This window comes from Melopsittacus undulatus, chromosome 16, assembly GCF_012275295.1.
Source record: "Melopsittacus undulatus isolate bMelUnd1 chromosome 16, bMelUnd1.mat.Z, whole genome shotgun sequence".
Taxonomy (NCBI): Eukaryota; Metazoa; Chordata; class Aves; order Psittaciformes; family Psittaculidae; genus Melopsittacus; species Melopsittacus undulatus.
Window position 1 is genome coordinate 1,770,398 of NC_047542.1, and position 21,213 is coordinate 1,791,610.

The 21,213-nt window shown below is 54.6% G+C and overlaps 1 protein-coding gene and 1 non-coding gene across 13 annotated transcripts; both read right to left on the minus strand.

Moving 5' to 3' along the window:
- Nucleotides 1-2,354: 2,354 nt before the first annotated feature.
- Nucleotides 2,355-21,040, minus strand: KLHDC8A (kelch domain containing 8A). 12 transcript variants are annotated; one of them, XM_034069826.1, is made up of 14 exons: nucleotides 20,837-21,016; nucleotides 20,146-20,260; nucleotides 19,046-19,167; nucleotides 17,292-17,361; nucleotides 15,734-15,826; nucleotides 13,210-13,292; nucleotides 11,321-11,465; nucleotides 10,784-10,988; nucleotides 7,043-7,100; nucleotides 6,480-6,913; nucleotides 5,030-5,194; nucleotides 3,927-4,142; nucleotides 3,496-3,597; nucleotides 2,355-3,303 (listed from the first exon to the last, which is right to left on the minus strand). In XM_034069826.1, the coding sequence occupies exons 8-14, from the start codon at nucleotides 10,950-10,952 to the stop codon at nucleotides 3,110-3,112; spliced, it is 1,338 nt and encodes a 445-aa protein (XP_033925717.1). In that variant the 5' UTR covers nucleotides 10,953-10,988; nucleotides 11,321-11,465; nucleotides 13,210-13,292; nucleotides 15,734-15,826; nucleotides 17,292-17,361; nucleotides 19,046-19,167; nucleotides 20,146-20,260; nucleotides 20,837-21,016; the 3' UTR covers nucleotides 2,355-3,109. The 12 variants fall into 12 exon arrangements, with proteins under 12 accessions (XP_033925717.1, XP_033925718.1, XP_033925714.1 ...); XM_034069827.1 differs by having other exon boundaries at nucleotides 15,734-16,824; XM_034069823.1 differs by having other exon boundaries at nucleotides 15,734-17,361; nucleotides 20,906-21,040.
- TRNAW-CCA (transfer RNA tryptophan (anticodon CCA)) lies at nucleotides 20,851-20,922 on the minus strand. Its single transcript has one exon. It is a non-coding gene; the product is annotated as a tRNA-Trp (tRNA).
- Nucleotides 21,041-21,213: the final 173 nt, after the last annotated feature.

Consider the following 21,213-nt stretch of genomic DNA (forward strand, 5'->3'; position numbering starts at 1 on the left):
ACAATGCTCCAGTGGGAGATGAGGGTGGCAGCTCCCTGAGCTCCCTGCCTTGAAGAGCAAACACCATGGTTGTTTTTGGGTGGCTTTGGGGAACACTGCCCAGTGTCACAGGACATTGTTTGGACAAGGGCCCGTAGGGACAGGACAAGGGGAATGGCTTTAACCTGCCAGAGGGGAGACTGAGCTGAGCTGAGCCTGGGGCACTGAGAGCAGATTCAGCTCTGCCATAGCTACTGCAAGGTGTTTGCAGTCAGAGGTGATGCCTGTTCGTGGTAATGAATTGCTGGAGAAGATGCACAACATCCTCACATCGAACTGTTTGCTGGATCCTTATTAGCCAGGATCCCTGCACAGCCCCACAGTGGCATTTGGGAGCCAACATCTCCATCCCCCTGCCTGCCGGGAGGTGCTGGTCCAGCCTGGGCTCAGCCCATGGATGCCATCTGCCGTTCAGAGCACTGAGAGGAGGCCGGGAGCCCATCCTGCACTGCTCAGCCCAGCTGGAAAGCAATCCCCAACACACACACACAGAGGCAGGGTGCGACTGAATCTGCTCCCCAGCCTTGGCTCAGGGTCCTCCATCACCCAGAGGGCAGCACAGAGCCGCTGGCTCTCAGAGGCTGCGTGGCTGTTGCTGAGTGCCACAGCATCTCCTTCCAGGCTTTAATGAGCCTATAAAGGACTTGCAATGACCTGGTGCTGCTCAGAAGCTGGGCACCCATCATCACCGTGGGAGATGTCCTTGGTCCAGAGGAGTCTGTGGATGAACCACCAGAGAAGTCCAGCAACAACAAGGAAGCCCAGGAGAGGCCGGGGGTCAGGAACAGCATTGATCAAGCCAGCGTTGGTGTGCAGTGAGTGCTGTAGATGGGACACACAGAGCCTCTGCCTTTCCCAGCAGGATCTGGGGAGAAGGCAGCAGACAGAGCAGGACACGGCTGCAGAGCACACTGCCCAGGAAGCTCCCAACCCTGGAACTGGGATAGACCTGGACACAAACTGCTGGGGGAGTTTTACAGCCAGGGAAAACTTGACTGTGCAGAGGGAAAAGCTCCCTGAGGCAGGAGCACCCAGCACCACAGCATCTGCTGGTGGGGCCATACCAGGCATCCTGCTTGGTGATGGGAGCTACAAAGGCAGCTGACTTGGATCTGCCCCTCAGTGCAGAGCTGCTCTTTCTCTCCCTCTCTAAATGCTGGGCACATCCCCAGCTTTGATTACCAACCGTCTCCCCCCAGCCTGGTCCCCAGCCCCTGACATCCCTTCATTAAGTCCTGGAGCGGGTTTATTCCCATGACACTGCTTTGTCTGTCACTCTCTCCAGCCTTTCTGCACGGAGAAAGCAAAGGATCAGCCTCCAGCTGTGCTGCAGCCAGACAAAGGGAGCGGATTCCTCCTCCCCTTGCTCCAGCTTAAAAAAGCCAGCACAGCAGCACTGAACCCTAAGCCCTGGCCAGCAGCCTCGCTGCAATAACAAGGCTTAGTGCTGATGAGAAAGGAGAGCGGAGCAGCATCAGGCTGTGCTGTGTGTGGGAAAGGTTCCTTAAGGACAAAAGGAAAACCCTTCATTAATAGCCAGAGACTCTCATTGTGCAGAGGCAGCAGGAACGGAGATTGGCTGTGCTGGGAGACATGGGCTTGTTCTGGAAGAGAAGGCTCCCTCTTCCCCTCCATCCTCCTCCAGTTCAAAGGGATGTCTCACGGGGGCAGGGAGGCAGCACCCCCAGGGCTGCACGCTAGCACAGGGATGCTCTCAGCGCCTTCCATCCCCCAGGGATGCTCTCAGCCCCAGACGCTGGGTCCCGGCGCCCCGTTCCCTGCAGCCTCAACCCAGAGCCCTCCGTCGGGCTCCGTGCTCCTCACCGAGGCTGGAGCACGAACACCCCCCCTCCCCATTCAACCGGTGCCGTTGCCGCAGCCGCCGCACGGTGTCCTCGGTGCTCCGCAGCTTCCCTCGGCACCGGGATCCGGCTCCTGCGGCCAGGAACGGCTTTAAAGGGAGGATCAGAGTCAGGGAATGGTTTGGGTTGAAGGAACCTTAAAGCTCCTCCAGCTCCAACCCCTGCCACGGGCAGCGACCCCTTCCACTGGAGCAGCTGCTCCAAGCCCCTGTGTCCAACCTGGCCTTGAGCACTGCCAGGGATGGGGCAGCCACAGCTTCTCTGGGCACCCTGTGCCAGCGCCTCAGCACCCTCACAGGGAAGAGCCTCAGCGATGGGGCAGCACCCAGAGCATGGGGGACCCCACTGGCTACAGCCACCTGCACTGCCCCCTCTCCCCCTTCCCAGTCTGGGTCCCACATTTCCAAGCAATCATAACCCCAGTGGAGCCCATAGCACAGACAGGGCTTTTCTGAAGACAGTATTTAATGGTGCAAGAACTACAAGCTAGAACTGGTGCCCAACAGTTCTGACACCCCTCCCGCAAAGTACCTGGGAAGCAGGAAACCAAAGAGGAGGTGATAGCCAGGGAATTCTGGCTCTGCTGAGCAAACCATCACCTCCCTTCTCCCAGGGCTGACAGGAGGATCCCAAATCACTAACGCAGCTAAAAACCAAATTGGAACATTGTAGGTTGAGGGCATCTTTGCATGAAACCCAGCAAAGGCAGTACTTGTGCTAGTCCTGTGCCAAAAGGAAGGTCTTATCTCTGGCCGAAACAGTCATTTGGGTATCCATCCCTCCCAGGAGCATTGGCAGCTCCAGCTTCTGCCAAACTGACAGTCAAATGCTACAGGTTTGCAGGAAAAGCCTTGCTATGAAGGCAAAAGAATGATCCCCGGAATCTGGCTGCAAGGTAGGGGTTTCCCTTGTTGCCAGCCGAGAGGATCCGTGCCGGGAAGCACACAACAATCCCAGGATGCTCAAAGAGGACAACATCCCCCCAGCTCTTCCTGACCCACCACTGACCTGTCCGGATGCTCCCAACGCAGCTGTGAGCGGTTCCTTCACCTGGGATTGCCCACAGAGCTCCACAGACAACTGGAGGGGCCAACGTGCTCCTCCCCTCCATGGGGCTGGAATGGCAGCACCCGGGAAGGGAAGGACCATGCGCCCTGGCTCCCAGGGTGCTGCCCAGCATCACCTCCACTGCTGCGGGCAGGATGCGGTCAGGGGTCGGAGATGCACAGAGCCTCCACAGCACTGCTCAGGCCCTGGCTCACCCCCCCCACGGCCAGCAGGCAGTTGTGGAGCACAATGCTGGAGCAGGCGCAGCGCGGGGTGGGCATGGGGGGGAGGCTCTCCCACTTGTTCTTCTCGGGGTGGAAGGCTTCTGTGGACTCCAGGACGGTCGGCTGGTTTCCTGGAAGCACACAGAGAGGGATGGGGTCAGCAGGAAGCATCCTCTGCCATGGGACAGGCTCTGTGCTCTGGACACCATCCCCTATGGGGTCTCTTCTCCCTGCTCCCTCAGGCCAGCATCTCCCCCCTCTGTAATGATAACACACGACAAACATGCACTATTAAAGCATCACCACTGTGCCCAAAGCCTTACCGAGTCCTCCTGCCACGACAACTCTGCCTTTCAGGTAGCCAGCCACGAAGTCCGCTCGCCTCTTCTTCAGGTAGGAGGAGCGCTCCATCTTCATCCAGCCACCTGGAAGGGATGGGACAGGGCATTACAGCAGCATCCACTCCTGGGACACCATCGGCCTCTCTGACACATGTCCTTGTGGAAGCACTGTTTGCTGCTGCATCCTGGGGCAATGAAACCCCGGGACACAGGGCTCAGCTTCCTCACTGCCCCATTGGCATACCCAGGACCATGGGGTTCTCCTCTGCTGCCCTCAAAGCACCAGCCCAAAGCAAGCAGGAAGTGACAGAACCCAGCGGATGAGCGCTCCGTGGTCTGCAGGGACAGCAAAGCCCCATTGTGTGCCCCCCATCCCGCTCCTTCGCACAGGATGGAGATGGAACAACCCCCACCTTGCTCCATGTCAAACATGTCCACGGTCCTCATGAACTTGGGCTGCCGGTAGAGCCGGCCCTGGCGCAGGCCACCGAGGCTGAAGAGTTTGTCTTCAGTGGGCACGAAGCTGGAGAAGGCCCTTTTGTTGGGGATGTTGGGAAACTTGGTCCACGACCGCGTCTCAGTGTCAAAGACCTCGAAGGCATTGATGGCGTACTTGGACTGCCTTCCACCTGCGGGACAGGCAGAGGGAGGCTCAGCTTGGCTGACAGCACCAAGGCAATAGCAGCAGGAACCAGAGGAGCCTCCCAGGGCAGGCCCAGAGCAAGAGAGCTGCTGAAATGGGATCCATTCACAGCTCGGATGCCTTTGAAGGCAGAGCCTGGGCTTGCTCCCGGCCCCACAGGCTGTTTGCCAGCAGCAAGCAAAGTGCAAAATACATCAGAGTCCTTTCTGGTAAGCCCTAAGGAAAGGCAGGGCTGTGGAGGCTTGGAGCGACCAGGGCTTGTGCATCTTGATCCTGAGCCATGAGCAAACAGCAGCGGTCCCCTGCCTTGGTTTCCCTTTCTAATGAACATCACTGGCACAGGGCACCCAAAGAAGTGGTGAATGCTCCATCCCTGGCAGTGCTCAAGGCCAGCTTGGGCAGAGCCTTGGGTGACATGGTCTGATGTGAGGTGTCCCTGCCCATGGCAGGGCTTGGAACTGGATGATTTAAGGTCCTTTCCAACCCAAACCATTCTATGAGTGTCCCCTGCAAAAGGCTTGTTCCGACATTGCCCACCTATGGCAGCCTCCAAAGCAGCTGCAAAGGCAGAGCCTCTGTGAAGCTGGGGGTGCTTGGCTGATACATAACGTATAGAAGCATTTAACACCTTGCTTGAGCCCAAGGGCTTCTGGTGCAGCTACAGGACTGAGAACGGAGCAGAGACCAACTGCACCTTTGGCTGCTGTGAACCCAACCCCAGCACCAGCCCCTCCATCTGCAAAGGTCAGGGTGTCTGAATGCATGAGAGAGCAGCAGAGATGGAGGAGAACGTCCCCAAAAGCCTCCTCCCAGTGCCCAGAGCAAAGGAGCTGCTCCCTGAGGAGGAGGAGGGGAGGCAGGACTGCTTCTTACCCAGCACGTAGATCTTGGTGCCTCGCAGGAAGGATGTGGCAGCGTACCTGGGTGTGGGCATGGCTGCCAGTGACACCCAGATGTCCTTCAGCATGTCATAGTGCTGCAGGTAGTTGTGCGGCCGCAGGTCGGATCCCATCCCACCGGCTGCATAGACTCTGTAGTCTGGACAGGGCCAAGAAGTGAAGAGAATCCCACAAAGTTATTATAGGGAAGCATCAGAAATACCCCCCATGACACAGAACTGGTCACTCCTTGGAATCCCAGCCTGGTTTGGGTTGAAGGGACCTTAAAGCTCCTCCAGCCCCAACCCCTGCCACGGGCAGGGACCCCTTCCACTGGAGCAGCTGCTCCAAGCCCCTGTGTCCAACCTGGCCTTGAGCACTGCCAGGGATGGGGCAGCCACAACGGAGCTCACAGCCCTGGGGCACAGGAGGATGATGCTGGCCCTGCAGCAACGTGGATGCTCCTCCCTGACCCCACTCCCTCATCCAGGCCTGCTGCTCCCATGCTCATCTCTGGCACAGGAGGCAGCTCCGCAGGCTGGGACAGGGGGCTCAGGGCCAACACAAGGCAATGAGGCTCCTTGTTCCCCACCAGCTCCATCCACCAATGGCAAACCTGGCTCTCCAAATGAACCCCTACCTGCACAGCACCCGCATCATCTCCAACAAGCATCTCATGCTGCAGACAAGATGCAGGAGAGCAGCAAAAGCAGCCTTGGCCTTGCAGCTCTAAAAGCAGAGACCAGCCTGCATGTTGCAAGGATAGGAGCAGCGCTCTCTGTTCCTGGCCTCTCACAGCACATTGACCTTGCTCTATCAGTCACACAAGCTTATAGCCAGAGAGAAATCCATCTCCAGGATGGTAAATATTATCTTTAAGCATTCCTTGACAGGAGCTTTTAAACCCACTTAAGCAGAGAAGCCAAGCAGCTCTCCAAGATGCTCCCTGCAGATTACAGTCCTAATCCCAGGCAGGGTGGGAAGCTCCCTGAGCTCAGCTCCAGGCTCAGAACAGGGCAGAGCGTGCTAAAGGAAATCCACATCCACATCTCTGCTCTGCAATGGAATGAATGGGATGGGCTGGTAAGGCAGAGCCTGGCAGGGATGGAACCAGCCCCGCTTGAGACAGGAGCTGAGCCACAAGAGCAGTCCCTTCCCCTCCTTCTACAGTGATTTGAGCCCCTGTGAAGCTGACTCTCTCCTGGCTGGTTCTGGGTTTGGACCAGAGACGTCTCTTCTGAGAGCTGTTCTGTGGCTCACAGAACAGCTCTCCGAGGCAGCAGCATCATTCCTGCTCTCCCAGCACCTGCAGCACGCAAGCTGCAGCAAGCAAGAAAGCTTTTGTGCCTGATGCACCAACCGATGGGACCCCTTCTCCATCCCACCACCCGCAGGCATCCCTGCCTGGCCAGGAAGGACACAGCAGGAATCAGGATGCTCCTTGCCTTTTGCCGTCACAGAGATGCCCATGGCCGCCTCCCTCAGCGAGTTCCTCTTCTTCCACTTGCCCTCATCGGTGTTGTACATCTCCACTATCTTCACCGGCAGCTGATTCACTCCGACCCCTCCGATCACCATGATCCTCTTGCCCAAGGTGGCCACGGCCACCCCAGCCCTGGCCGTGGGCATGGGGGGCAGCGATGTCCACTGGTCAGCCTCGGGAGAGTAGACCTCGAAGCAGTCCATGGGGACCCCGTTGTCATCGCAGCCCCCGATGGCAAACACTTGCCCCCCGGCTTCCACCAGTGTGGAGTAGACCCTGCGGCTCGGGAGCGGGGCCAGGGTTTTCCATTGGAAGTCTTTGCTGTTAGCGAGCTCCATGGTGGCTGGGGGGGGACACAGAGCATCGGTGCCTGCCAGTGGGATGGGGCTGCCTATGCTGTGAAACAGAGCAGGGAAAAGCCATGGAGAAACATGAGGTGCAAACAGTGACTGTGGCAGGAGCATCCCTGCCTGCAGCCTCCGTCCCTTCTGCCACCCCCCGACACACAGCAGCTGCGGCCGGTACCTTTCATTGTGCCTCCATGACTCCTGCAGCTCCGGATCTGCTTCAGAAGCCTGTGCTCCTAGAAAGGAAACAAAAGGATGGGGTAACAAGGAAAGGCAGGAGAGGTTGGAGCTGGTTTGCTCCCGGTTCCCGAGCATCCCCAGGCTACCTTCCCAGTGAGGGGGCTGCAAGCATCTGCTCACTTCCCCGCCTGTTTCCCTGCCTGCTGGGGACCTTTCCCTTATCCTCCTTCTCCGTCCTGGTCATTCTCCCTGTGCCCATCCTGGGGCAAAGCTGCTCCAGCAAACCCTGCCTGGGGAAGGCAAGAGCCAGCCCTCACTTCTGCAGCCCAAGCACGGAGCTGGAAGGGACCAGAGCAGCACAGGGAGGGGAGGCAGAGGCTCCAGCTGGATACCCACAGTGTTCCCTTCACCTCCTCTCTCGGGAGCATGCAGATGAGGTTCATTAGAGCAGGAGGACAGAGAGAGGGCAAACAGAAAGGAACAAAGGCAGCTGCTTGCCCGCTCGCCCAGCACAGAATGTGTTTTGCACTGAGCATCTCCACCTTCATTGTGTAACTCGGTGCCCTTAAAACCAGGTGGGGTTTATTCTACCCTGGCAGAGGCAGCAGCCTCTCCAGCATGGGAAGGTTTGACACAGAACTGTAGGACAGAGCCAACACTTGCCATAAAAGCCCCAAAGGCAGCAGGCTCCTGTGTGAGCGCAGCCCTGTGCTAGGACAGCATCACTCCCCCTTCTCCCCATGCAGACCCCTTGCTGTGGGCTCTGCAAGACTCCTTGACCCAGGAACAGGCCTTGTCCCCCCCCAGGCTCCCCTTGCCCTACCATAGTCCTGCAGCTCCCCGAGCCCTGACAGTCAGAGCAGGCACCGCTTGTAGCTTAGCAACAGCCACCTACAGCCGCCTGCCATCACCTGTCACACTTGGGATGCTGCCAGCGGGAATCCTGCTGCTGTCACAGACCACAGCATGGAGCAACGTGCAGGGGTGCACACACATGGGCTGCTGTACCCCAGACTCACCCTGTGTGAAGCACACGGGGTGCCTGTTGTGTTTGTCAGGTAAGCAGGGAGACAGAGGCATCCCTCAGAGCAGGGTGGTTGCTGTTAGCTCAGGTAAAAAACATCACCCCCACAGACTCATCTCTGCCGTGGGGCTCAGCCTGCAGAGCCCATCCGAAGGGGACATCATTTTTGCACAGTCACATTAGTTCCTGCATCTCCTCTGAGAGTGGGATGAGAGGAGGGCGATGGAAAAGCATCACTGAAATAGGTCTCAGACCACTGGGCTGGAATCCATCAAACCCATTTCCCACATGAGTGAGAGCTGGCACCAAACCCAACCCATCTGAGCAGGGCCTTTTATTGTCATTTATTCTCCCAAATAGTCAGCTAAACACCATTTATCACATCAAGAAGGTGGTTAATAAATGACACCTCCATGGGCTGCATCCCCCCAGCCACAGGCACATGCACACAGCACAAAGGAACACAAAGCTATGATAAGGAGGAGGAGAAAGGGGCAGACAATGGCTCAGGTCACCAGCTGCTGCTCTCCTCTCCCTTCAATCCCTTCTCATCTGCTGTGCATCACTGCCCGCAGCTGGATCAGCTCGGGGAGCTTGGGCAGCTCTGGAGCGGGGCCTTCATGAATCACTGATGCTCTTTCAGGGGGGTTTCATGCACGACCACTGCCACATCCACGGATGAGATGAGAGGAGCCGGCTCCTGCTTCCAGACACCAGAGAACTCATCTTCCTGCCCTTCCTTCCCCAGCTATAACATGCAGCCCTGGGAGGAGACCCCAGTGCTAAAGGCACTGCTGCCTCGGGAGGCAAAGCTCCTGGACTCACCCGAGCGGCAGGGTCAGACAAGCACGGGGGCTGCAAGGCTGAGCTGAGAGCAGGCTGCCACCCGGCAGCACCAGCAGTGATCCCCACTGCTCCGGGCGTCACAGGAGAGGCAGGCACAGGGACAACAATGTGCTGGAAATAGCACACAAACCCGAGATGAAATCACAGCAGGAACCAGCAGCTTCAGCTCAGCTCTGCCCTGCCTGCATCTATCAAGTAAAGAGCAGGGAGAGATGACACAGCACAGACAAAGGCAGCTGAAAGAGGCTCAGTGCAGGGGACCCGTGTCTGTCCCGAGGAGCATCCATGGCACAAGGCCAGGAGCAGGGACACAAAGAGATCCCCAGGAGCCAAGGAGGGGTGTGAGGCACAGCCCTGCCCCCCCCCGCCTGCTCCTGGTTCTCTTCCCAGTACAATTCCAGGTCTCGCAGCACTCTGGTGCTTTCCTGACCCCCAGGCACAGAATACAACACAATCCCTTTGGCTCAGCCCTTCTGCTCCCAGTGTGGCCTCGGACCACTCAACGCTCATCACTTGTTTCAAGAGGCAGAGATGGAGGTGGTGAGAGGTGCCAGGTATGGGATGCTGCCACACAGCCCAAACACACCTGGCATGGGCAGGGATCTTGGTCCTGCCTGGGTAGTACATGCCATATTGGCTAAAATCAGGGATTTCACCCAAACACACAGGACAAGTGACGAGAAAGGATGGGAAACAGGGATAACGCTCTTTGTGCTGCCTTCACCTTCACTAGAAGCTGGGTGGACATGGTGCACCTCGGATAACACAGCTTCCAATGTGGGAGCAGCACCTAAACCTCCCCATCAATCACTGGGACTGAAGTGAGCTGGTTTTCCTCCTAGAAGCACATAAATGTCACCTTTGCAGTGCAGGATAAACACCAGCACGGTGTGAAGAGGCCCTGAGGGCTCAGGTACCAACCTCTGCTATCAAGAAACATTCATCTCAGCAAAGACACAGCCAAACAGGACACTGGGGAGGGCAGAGCTGCCAGGAAGCTCCAAGTCCATGTTTCTCCCTGCTCAGCACCCAGAAGAGACCCCGAAATCCCTCCCCAACAACCACAGACACCCTGTCTGCAGGCTTTGGCTATTCCACAACATCAGTAGCACCACGGCTGGATTGCCAAAAGCCTCCCACTTTTAAGCAGAAAGGCTTTAAAGAAACGCTCTGAAACGCAGGGGCTCCGTTTGCTGCTCCCTGCTCACCCCTGGCAGCTGAGGCTTTCAACAGAACAGGCATGAAATGTTGAGCCCAGCATTCCTGACCCCCCTCGCACTGAATCGAGTTTCCTTGCCATAGTAACAGCTCCCCCGAACAACAACAACAACAAAATCCACTGGTTCCTCTGCAAATACCCACTTGGCAAGAAGAGAGAGGCAGAAGGGAAGGGCAAAAACATGAATTCATTGTGGCAAGCAAAGGAAAAGCAGCAGCTCACAAGCAGCTCGCTCCATTCCTTCTGTTTCCCAGCATCTCCCTTTGCAGACATAAGTAGGTGCAGTTTGAAGGTGAAGAGGCTGTGACCGAGCTGACCTCCCCCCAGCTTCTCTCCTGCCCCCTCAATACCAGTCCCCTGGGATCTTTTCCATGCCAAATGCAATTCCCAGTGTTTGCTAACAGGAGGAAGGCAGCGAGGTCGTAGAAGGAAATATTCCACAGCAGTTGTGCATCAGGAGGGTGCCAGGAGCTTTAGCAGGCTCCACGACAGCAAGAAAAGCTGCTTAATCTGTTGGCGCCCATGAGCACAAGGAAGATCCCAGCCCATCCTTCCTCCTGGATGGGCTGAAGAACCAGCAGAACAAGATGCACATCCCAGTTTGTCTCCAGGAGAGAGCTATAAATCCATCAAGAGGAAAGATAACCCACCTGCGAGACTAAGGATGCCCCTTCCCTGGTCCAGCTCCCAGCGGCATCCTGCATCTCCTCCCCTTGCCCCAGCTGCTGCCTCTGCTCTCCCCACAAGCAGCTTCTCTTTGGCACAGGTCAAATGCAGAAGGTCCTTTTCAAGCCCTGCAGCCTCACTGGTGACGTTCATAAAGCTCCTGTTACTCTGTACTTAGGCTGCATCCCTCTGCAGGGAATGGAAAGAGCTTGGGTCAAATCTCAGCTGGGGGCAGCTCAAGGCAAACACCAACGCTGCTGAGACAGGGCCTGGCCTGGGAGAAGGGCTGAAAATGTGGGATTTGTGACTATGGGGGTGGTAGGACAGCACCCTCCTTAACCCACTTCTAGCACAGCCTCAAAGCTTTGTTTCTGGTTGTTTATTAAAAGCCTGGCCTGACGGTGGGAGAAAGCAGCTCCTGCTTTAAAGCACCCTGCTCCCTTCCCCATCACCCACTGACCTCCAGCAGAAACTCCCTCCCTCCTGTCAGGAGAGCTTGGGAAGTACAGGGATGTACTCACAGTGCTGAGTCCAGGTGGAGCATGGCTCTGCTTAGAGACGCTTTTCAATGCCCGAATCCTCAGTGCCTGTAGAGCATCCTCCTCCTCCCTTCCTGCGCTGGTGGCAGGGATGCGAGCAGCGCTGGGAGCAGCCGGGCTGGGATTGCTGTGTGGGAGGGATGCAAGGAAAGAAAGGAATCAGCATCAATCCAGCATCCCTGATCCTCACCCTCCCGAGATGTAGGACAATGAACAGGGAGCGCGTTTCCCCATCTGCTCTGGTGCTCGGCGCTGCAGCCGGGCTGTGCGTGCCTGTGTGTACCCGGCTGCACCACCAGCCCCATAGTTAAGCCTTTTATGGCTGCCTGTGCTCGCACAGGATGTTCTGTAACAGCAGCTCTCCCTCAGCCCGCCCTCCCCGCCTGCGAGCACAGCTCCGAGCAAAGGACGGAGATGGGCAAAGGGAGGGGAGCAAGGAAAGCAGGAGATGCCTCCAAGAGCAGCCGCTGGCTCTGTCCCAGTGGTGGCTGGAAGCTGGGGACCCCACACTGCATGAATGTAGGACCCTTTGGATCCCCGCTCCCAGCCTCAGTCAGCCCAGGCTTTCCCTTCCCTGCTTTGCTTCTCCACTCTTCTCCTCGAAGCACCACAGAATAACTTTGAGGAACAAATCCCTTCTAAGCTGAAGCCAAAAGAGAAAGATCCTTTCCACCACCTTCCATGGAGCTTCACAGCTCCTCCCCAGGGATGCGCTTGCAGTGGAGCACAGCAGACGTCCCCAATCCTTCAGGAAGTGCTGGAGCTCTGGAAGTCCTCAACACCCTCAGGGATTCCTGCTCCTTTCAGCATTGGACTCAGCTCTTCCCACCAGCCCAGACCCCCCAGCTCAGGCCATGGCTGGTACCCACGCAGCGGCATCGAGTGCTTGAGAGCCCAACAGCCCCTGAACCTGCATCTTCCAGAGCCCCCTTTCCATGTCTTGGTCCCCTTCCCTGAACCAGGGACAGGCTCCAGAGGTGCTCAGAGGAGTTTCCAGGTTGAGCCCTGACAAAGAGCCCCTCGGGTGTTGACCCCAAGCTCAGCCCTGTACTGATGCAGACTGGGTTTACCCTTCCCCATAGCTCCTAGTTGAGATAGGGAACTAGCTGAAAGCAGCTCTGGCCATAAAGGAAGAAAAATGAGGAAATCAACAAGAAGTGGAGTCAAATGACTCCCCATAAAGCACATTCTCATCCCCTGGCAGCTATTTAAATCTCCTGTTAGCTTTCCAGTGGGAGGATTCAATTTGCATTTAAATAAAAACCTCAAGCACAGGGGCAATCCAACCCCAAGATGTTCATTACAAAGGCATTCACTTAAGAGCTTCGAAAAGACCCCATCAAGCTGGATTTTAACAGGGGGCTGTGAACACTGGGGCATGATTGGACACTTGGCATTGGGAAGCTGCTGTTATTTACCAGACTGGTCCCAGCTCTGAGCAAAGGCTTCCAATGAGCTCCCTGCTTACAACCAGGGTAAATCACAGGAGGTTGTCTCAACCCTCCTGGCTGCAGAACGCTGGTTCCCGGGGGTAGGAGGCCTGGGGAACGAAAGGGGCGGCTGCAGGACAGGGTTGGCAGCTCCTCTCCATCCCCACATCAAACCATGGAGCTCCGGTGATGGACACCATAGAATGGTTTGGGTTGGAAAGGACCTTACAGCTCATGCAGTTCCAACCCCCTGCCATGGGCAGGGGCACCTCACACTGGACCAGCTCAACGCTGCCTGGTACTTGGGTGACCTTTATGGGTAAAATAGAAGCAGAAGCCTTGATACCCCTCATAGTCCTACACACCGATGCTAATAAATTATTAAATACTCTTTCATTTTCATAAGCAGTTAATTCACCCATTGAAAACCAACCAAAGTACCTCCAAGCCCCCCTGCATCACTTCTTAGCTCAGCACAGGCAGCTTCACCTTCCCACGAGGAGCAGTCTGCACCATGTCAACACCTGCAGGAGTGTCGTGGTTTAAACCAAGTCCCCCAACTCCCGGAGAGTTAGGAAGGAGAATCCAAAGAATGTAGCCCCCACGGATTGAGATAAGAACGGTTTAATTGCTAAGGCATAACACAAAACCCCTACTGCCATTTACTACTACAAATAATAATGATACAGCAAACAGCAAGTGAAAAGAATACAACACCCCACCAGCCACCGACCCATAACTCACTCCACCCTGCCCGGCCGAGCACCATGTGCTCCCTCCTCCATTTTCCTCCACAGCTCTACCCTCCAGCCTTCTCTTTCCCAGTATGCATCCTGGGCATCACGTGCTATGGTATGGAATACCTCATTGCCTAGCCTGGGTCAGGTGTCCTGTCTCTCCTTCCTCCCGGACTCCCCTCCTCCACCTGACTGGAAAAAAAACTTGAACAAAAACACCCTCAAAACATGCTCAAACCATGACATTATCCACCCCTTATTCCATACCATTCACGTCATGCCCAGATCTCACATTTCCAATACACAATCACTCTTAAGTCCACCCCTCGATCATGAGACATCTCTATGTTGCATCTCTGGACTGATGGCCTGAAGTATCTGGGCCCACCAGGCTCAAAATTATTCACCGTCCCCTTCAGCAGTTCTACAGCTTGCTGCTGGGGACTCCATACAGCTGCCTTCCACCTCCAATGCTTCCAAAGCACTGGAGGGGCCCAGTGGATTAGATACCTGGCCATACTGTCCCACATGCCCTGCCACTCATGACTGTCCAGCCTTGGGAACAGTCTACTGGTGCTCCTATGTACTTGTCTAAACTTAGACAAGACCCAGACCTGACTCTGCTTAACTTTTGGGATCAGACAAAATGGTTGTGGATGGAACACACTCTGTGTGTGTGCCACCATGCTGAAAACCATCACAATCAGCAGGCAGGTCCCAAGGGCACCCAAAAGCCATTCAAAACAATCAGAACTCTCAGGTGCTGCTGCTGCACTTGTCACTGGGGCTGATGTAGCTGCCGTGCTTGCCAGTTCTCCCACTATCAGCTTCTCTTCTCCTGAGTCCGGATCTTCCTTCTCTGCCTTGCTGGGAAGTGCTGCGTAGTCTCCTGCATCCTGCTGGGGGTCGGCGGGTGACTTCCGGGGGACACTCTCGGCCGTCGGAGGGTCGGGAACGGCGGCGGGACTCGGTTCCTTCACTGCCTGATCCTGCTGCTCAGCTACCGCCCTGCTCCGCTCCTCCCCCGCCTGCTCCCGCTGCTCTGCCACAGCCGTTTGGCTCCCCGTGCCGCTCTCCCTGGCAGCCTCAGCTGCCGGCAGCTCCCGGGGCCGCTCCTTCCTGGCTTCACGCAGCTCCACACAGACGACGACGAGGATAAGGACAAGGACGGCGAAGAGCAGCGGGACGGCCTGGTACAAGTCCAAGTCCACGGCCACGTCCATCCCCCCCTGCTGCCGGAGCCCCACCGTATTACAAGCCTCCAACACAAACACATCCAATCCATACACAAAGTACCCGGCAAAATCCCGAAACAGCGAGATCCAGAGAAAAACCTCTAAGAGCCAATAAATCAGCATTGTGACAAGAGACCATAAATCCGCTCAGATCTGTTCTTATCTCAAACCCTCGGGCCCCACGTTGGGCGCCAAAAATGTCGTGGTTTAAACCAAGTCCCCCAACTCCCGGAGAGTTAGGAAGGAGAATCCAAAGAATGTAGCCCCCACGGATTGAGATAAGAACGGAGAAGTGGAAGATGAAGGCGAAAAGAGTGAGTTTAAATGGGACAACAGCAGTGAAACAGGGACAGCAGCTCGGCCATGGAGCCCCAGGCACTGCCCGAGCAGTGCAGGAGTCAGACCTGACAGGCTGGAAAACAACTGGGAAGGAGGGAGCTTGTGCAGTGCCCTACAGAGACCCAAACCCTTCCCTGCACAAAGGCAGCGTTGGCTTCACTCAGCAGATGCTGTTTGAGCAGTGGGAACTGCACAGGACCGGATACCTTGGAAGACGAGGAAGGCTGAGGGACACTCGGATTTGTGCTCAAAAAGAACTTTTCCAGGCTGCTTGGAAATTATAAAGGTGTCACTTAAAGAATAACATAATAGTGCTGGAAAAATGTAGCAGCTTCCTGCAATTGCACATCTGTTTCCATGGGAACAGCAGGAGAGGTGCAGGAATTCCTGCAAATGCCACAAGCCAAACAGGGAGCAAACACCTTCTGGCAGCAGGGTAAGGGGCAACAAGCACAAACTGAAACACAAGTTCCATCCAAGTATGGGGAAGAACTTCCTTAAGGGTGGCAGAGCACTGGAGCAGGCTGCCCAGGGATGGGGGGATGCTCTGGAGACACTGAACTGCTTCAGCAGGGGTTGGACTGGATGCTCCCCAGACATCCCTTCCAATCCCAACCGTTCTGTGTGATTGTGGGATATCATTTCCCTCCTTACCTGCATCCCTTCAGGCTGAGCCAACTCAACCCAATGAGCACTCAGCCAAGTGCATGGGAAAGGCGCATTGGATTGCAGTGAGTAGGCCAGGAGCTAAGAAAACAGGGAGAAAGGATTAAAAAGCACACTCAAGCTTTTAAGCAAAAGGCTTTTCCTTCAGAAGAGCTCAGGATCTCATAGACAAAGGGCTGAAAACCCTGCAGGAGGACCAAGACCTACCCATGCATCTCTGCCCCAAGAGAGGGCTGAGCACATCAGCACTGCTGATGATGGAAGAGAGCAGCGCAGGGGAACCAGAGCCAGCACTCAGGCCTCTCCCCATCATCCCTCGCAGAGGTTTGGCAATCTGACAGTTCATTAAGTAGTTAATTCATTAATTCCCCCTCCCGCAGGGCGCTGGTTACAGCACAGACAGAGACCATAATGTGTGGAGACAGGAGCCAAGAGCTTCAGGAGCTCTCAGGCAGCGTTTGACCCAGAGGGAGAAGTGCACCAGCTGTGTCTGCCCCTTGGCAGGCACAGAAAGCCTCTCACTGAGTTGCCTAAGGCCTCAATGCCGCAGGACACAGCCCATGTCCTCGTTATTCAGACTGTAACCAAGACACTTCCCCTGTGACGAGTCCACACACGCAGGGACAATGCATGAGTTAAAGGTATGTATACCTTGTATACTTGTATGTATACCTGATTTAAAGGTATGTAACCGAAAGCCTCATACAATTTACATTCAGGAAGCAAGGAGTAAAGCAATCCTCAAGACAGCTTTTACTTTATCACTCAGTCATCCGATGTGTATCCTACTCTTTATCAACCCTTTATCTAATTATTTTCTATTTAAAACCCTAAAGAGAGATGTCCCATCATGAAGTGGCACCAATTTTCATTTGTTAGCTGCTATTTCATAGTTACCCTTATGAATGTATTCAAAGCTACAACATCAGCTTAGGAGATTGAGTACAAGGAAGCGGTTTAGTTCTGTTGCCACAAATTAACCTGGCTTCCTTCAACAGTCATTGCTAGAAAGGCAGAATGCAGAGACAGCAAACAGTGCTGGAAGCCCCATTGAAGTTCACTTCCCCAGGGATTGCCAGCTGCAAAGACATAACAAAATGAATGTGGAACAAGTACAGATACTTCCATTTCCTCCTTGCTATTATCTTGATTAACCTGAATCAGGCAACATAAGCTTCATTTGATGCTCAGGCATTTGCAGGTGTGAAGGCAACAAAAGAGAGCAGCCAGATGGACTGAGGACACACCAGTGACTTTCACTATGGCATTAGAGGGCAATGTCTTTTCTAATAGCATAACAAGGAAGCATTTCCTCAGTGAAGCAGCCAGAGAAGAGCTCTGAATGGAACAGCTTCTCACTCCTCTTCCAAAAGAGAGCTCAAGCAACTGGAAGGCAGGTCACAGAAGGATGCTGTAATTAACTGATTAGAGGTAATTGCTGCATTTGTCAGGAGCTCCTACAAAGCACACCAGTTGATATCAACTCCCAATTTCCTTCAGTTAGCTGTAGAGACATCAAATATTCATGCATTAGCAGATTACCTACTTCAGTATCGCCAGAGGCTCAGGCTGCTGTCACTTTGAAGTCTTTTGTTCCAAAGGTTACTCCTGGAGTTCTGAGTGAGGAGAAAGGGAAAAAAAACATTCCTTAAACCACAAGTGAATTCACCTGAAACTCCTACACCAGGTTGTATGGTGTGATTCTCAACAAGGCTACAGCGCATCAGTCACATGGAGCTCTTCTTGTGCAGGCACTGGAGCCCTCGGTGGTCACAGATGTGCTTTGCCATCAACCAAGCAGCATCCAGGCAGGCACCTACAGACCCTGGCTCCAGGATCACAGAGGGGCTGCAAACGCAGCCACATTGGAGCCTGAGGATCGCACTCACCTGTGAGGGATCACCCACCAAACCCCAGCGAACAGCGACGGATCCAGCCCCGCAGCCCAACGCTGCCCAAGCAGCAAAGAACCTTTCCCTTTAACTCATTCCCAATCCCTGCACAAAGAAGCTGTGTTTGAACCAGCTCTGCCTTTGTGATGACAGCTGCTGCATGGTCAGATTAGCCCCATGCACAGCCGGTGGCTCCGGGGGGGTCACAACGTGTCTGAAGCATCTCCCTTTTAAAGCAGCAACAAACTTACCCCGCTCAAGTCACTGCTGAAACAAAGCTGGATCCTCATTGCAGGCTCCAGCAGAAACGGGAAGTTTGGCTTTGTCTTTGAAGGGAACTTCAAAGGACATCACAAGAAAGAAAAGGTGGGGGCAAAGCAGCTTTGAGTGGAAGGAACTCCCCAAAAGGCTTTTGGAGATTAAAGCCCAATGCTCCACTCGAGTATGAACCCCTTTCAGCTCTGATTTTTCAGGTTAGGTGACCCCCACAATGGTCCCCCCACTTCATCCTCTTTATTCTGCCTTTATCTGTTGAGGCACAGTGCTTCTGCAGCAGGGTTTTGTTTGCTTTCCATACAACTCCCTGCTGCAGCCTTCATTTAGCCAATGCTTTCTGTGCTGGAACTATTGCTCTGTCAGTCTGAAAGCAGCACACACATACAGATGAGCACAGGGAAGTAATGCTGCCTGCTGTAAAGGTAGATTGCCCGTGTTTATTTGCCATACCGAGAAGGAAAAAGCCACGTCAGGTCCACAAATCAAGGAGCAGCACTGTCAGGGCTCTAGGAACACAATGGGTGGGTTCCAGCGATGCTCCTGCAGCACATTTCCATATATATTACACAGACCAAATGAATCATTGCTAGCACAGAAACCCTGTGCACGGCTGCATGCAACAGCTGCTCCTGCACCCCTTGGTCTCTGGTGACCCGATTTTGATTATCACATTTGCCAGCCCCATGAGGGGGGAGAAATCAACTCCGGAGATCAGAGGCTGTTTGTTCTAAAGGGCAAAACTGCCTCAAGCCGCTCCTCTTCTGCCTCCCCTCAACAGATCCTGCTCTTTAATGTCTCCTTGGGCTGTTTGCTGGAGCAAAGTTCTTCCCTTTCTCTGTGCTATTAACTAAAGCAATTGGGGAAAGATAAAATGAGGTGACCTCAGCGACATTCCTGATGTTGTTGTTTCTATTCCTGTGTGGCAAGTGACAGGTACCTGTCTCACAGGCCATAAAAGCCAAGTCACTGCTATAGACAAACATCTACAGCAAGCACTCAGGTGAAAGGGGTTTGAAAGAGGAGTCCATGTTCATTGAGAACAAAGGAAAACAAAGATCACACAAGAGAACCTTTGACTTCCATGGGTTCTGTCCCACTGGTGTTGTCCTCTAACACAACAGTTAAACCTTACCCACTGCTGGGTGTTAGCAGCTCCTCTGATGTAACTTCTGTGGTGAAGTCACCTGCAAAGGAATTTCACTTTGATGTAGAAAAACCCTTCTGGAAGAGTGAAAGCTGGAAGTGTCCCAGGAGCTGAAACAGAAAAATGAGATCTCCTATTATTTAAATTAGTTTATCCAAGAAAAACCTGAGTCTCACCTTTTACGGGAGCAAACCTGGAGAGACAGCACCAAGCACTGCTGGGACAAGCCCAAGTTAGTGCATCATCAGACAGAAGTGACTAAAGGGGCTTTGCCAGAGCCTGCCAGGGAAGAAAACACTGAACAGCACCTTGGAGGGCTTCTTTTAAACCATAATAATGATAATGATGTTAATAATAATGGTTCAACTATTTAATAGTAACAGACTGAGATTAGAGAAGATGCTTGGGTTCTAGGTGTTATCCTCTCAAGGGTTCCAGTCACTTGCATGAAGCCATCCCATCTCTCCCCACAGCACAGTTAAACACCAACCCAATTGCACACCACATAGCAAACACATGGGAAATTCAGGATTCCAAGGGGAGGTTTGGACACATCCTGCTGTCACCTTACAACTGGCTTTGGTACCGCCCATGCCAGTGAGCTCAGTGCTTGGGATCTGTGCTTCCAGATAGGAGGTTGTTTTTTTCCCAGCCTTAATTAGAGTTGGAGCAGTGAAAGCAGGGCAGTGATTCAATTCCTCTTTCTTTTAGCCTAGTACTGTTTTCAAACACAAAGGTAATCTTTGTGGCAGCAGAAGCTCAAGGCATCATTCCTATGTGCTGCTATGAAGCAATGAGGCTCAAAAGAAAAGCTAGCCAAGACAAAAGGCATTTAATGGAAAGAGATCAGGATAGCAGGAGCTCAGGTGTACACAGCCCATCAGCTGCTGAACAGGTTAAAGCAGTTGGAGTTAATGAGCACTTAGAGCTTTCTCCAACCTCTAATCAGACTTGGCCTCCATCCTTCCTTCCAAACTAGCTTAAAGTGCATGCCTGAGTCAAAGCTAGAGCTGCTTCTGCTGCTGTAAAGGCAGGAGAAGAGCTCTGTGTGGAAGTACGAGCTTAGCAAGAAAAAAGGCACCACTTACTTCCCACAGCACCACAGGAGATGAGCATCAGCACAAGCTCCAGCCCCTGTTGGTTCCATGAGGTCCACCCGCTCCAGTCCTGTTGCCAGAGCTGCCTCTGAGGCTGCACAAGTGCCTGAAGACAAAAACATTCCTAAGCCATTACTTACATTACTGAGATCCCGGCTTATGCCAACACTCCCACCACACGGTTCCCCAGCATCCCCAGGACCAAACACCACTCAATTCCCAAGCCCTTTTGAGGTCACAGCTGTCCATGATCAGTGCATTGAGTACTCCTGGTGCCAGGGACATGGAGGGAACCCAAATCCTGCGATTTGGCACTTCCAAACCTTCCAGAACCATGGAATGGTTTGTACTGGAAGGGACCTTAAAGCTGATGCAGTTCCAACCCCTGCCACGGGCAGGGACACCTTCCATTAGGTGAGAAGCTGCTCGATTTATGTGGGGTGAAGCAGGACCGTGCCCCAGGTCCATGAGCTCTGGGTGCGGGTCCACAAGTCCCTTCATTTGACTGCAGCACCCAGGGGACCACTGGGACATCGCACACCACCCACAGCAAGAATTAACAGCCGAGGAGAGCGCATCATCTCCTGCATCCCATCCCATCGGCTCCACCACCCCGCAGCTCCCCGCGGTACCCCCGAGGCCAGACCCGGCTCTTTGTGCCCTCACGCCGCAAAAAGCGAACCCCGAAGGGAGCAGTGACCCCGACGTGATTCGAACACGCAGCCTTCTGATCTGGAGTCAGACGCGCTACCGTTGCGCCACGAGGTCCCGGCAGCCGCAGCTTCCGTGTGCCAACAAGAGCCCGCGTAGCGCTCCACGCATGCGCGCACTGACGGGGGTGCCCGGTCCCGGTGCCCGGTTCCGGTCCGGCGGGGGGAGCCGTAACCCCCCCTCCCGCCCCGCTTTGAAGCCGCCCCCTGGGTTAGCCACGCCCCCATGGGCTGTACCACAGAGCTGGGAGGGGCTCACCCGCACCCCCCCCGCCCCGGGGGTGGGACCTTCCCCCTCCGCCCCCCTCCCTCCCGCTCTGCTCTGTCCCAGCCCTGCGGATTTAAAGGG

What these genes read in the sequence shown, in the direction of transcription:
- KLHDC8A (XM_034069823.1), bottom strand. Translation starts at nt 10,952, where the DNA reads ATGAACGTCACCAGTGAGGCTGCAGGGCTTGAAAAGGACCTTCTGCAT. An exon ending in CATCTCTGTGACGGCAAAAG is followed by an intron (nt 5,195 to 6,479) that starts GCAAGGAGCATC and finishes GGCCCTGTCCAG; the next exon opens with ACTACAGAGTCTATGCAGCC. An exon ending in CATGTTTGACATGGAGCAAG is followed by an intron (nt 3,598 to 3,926) that starts GTGGGGGTTGTT and finishes CATCCCTTCCAG; the next exon opens with GTGGCTGGATGAAGATGGAG.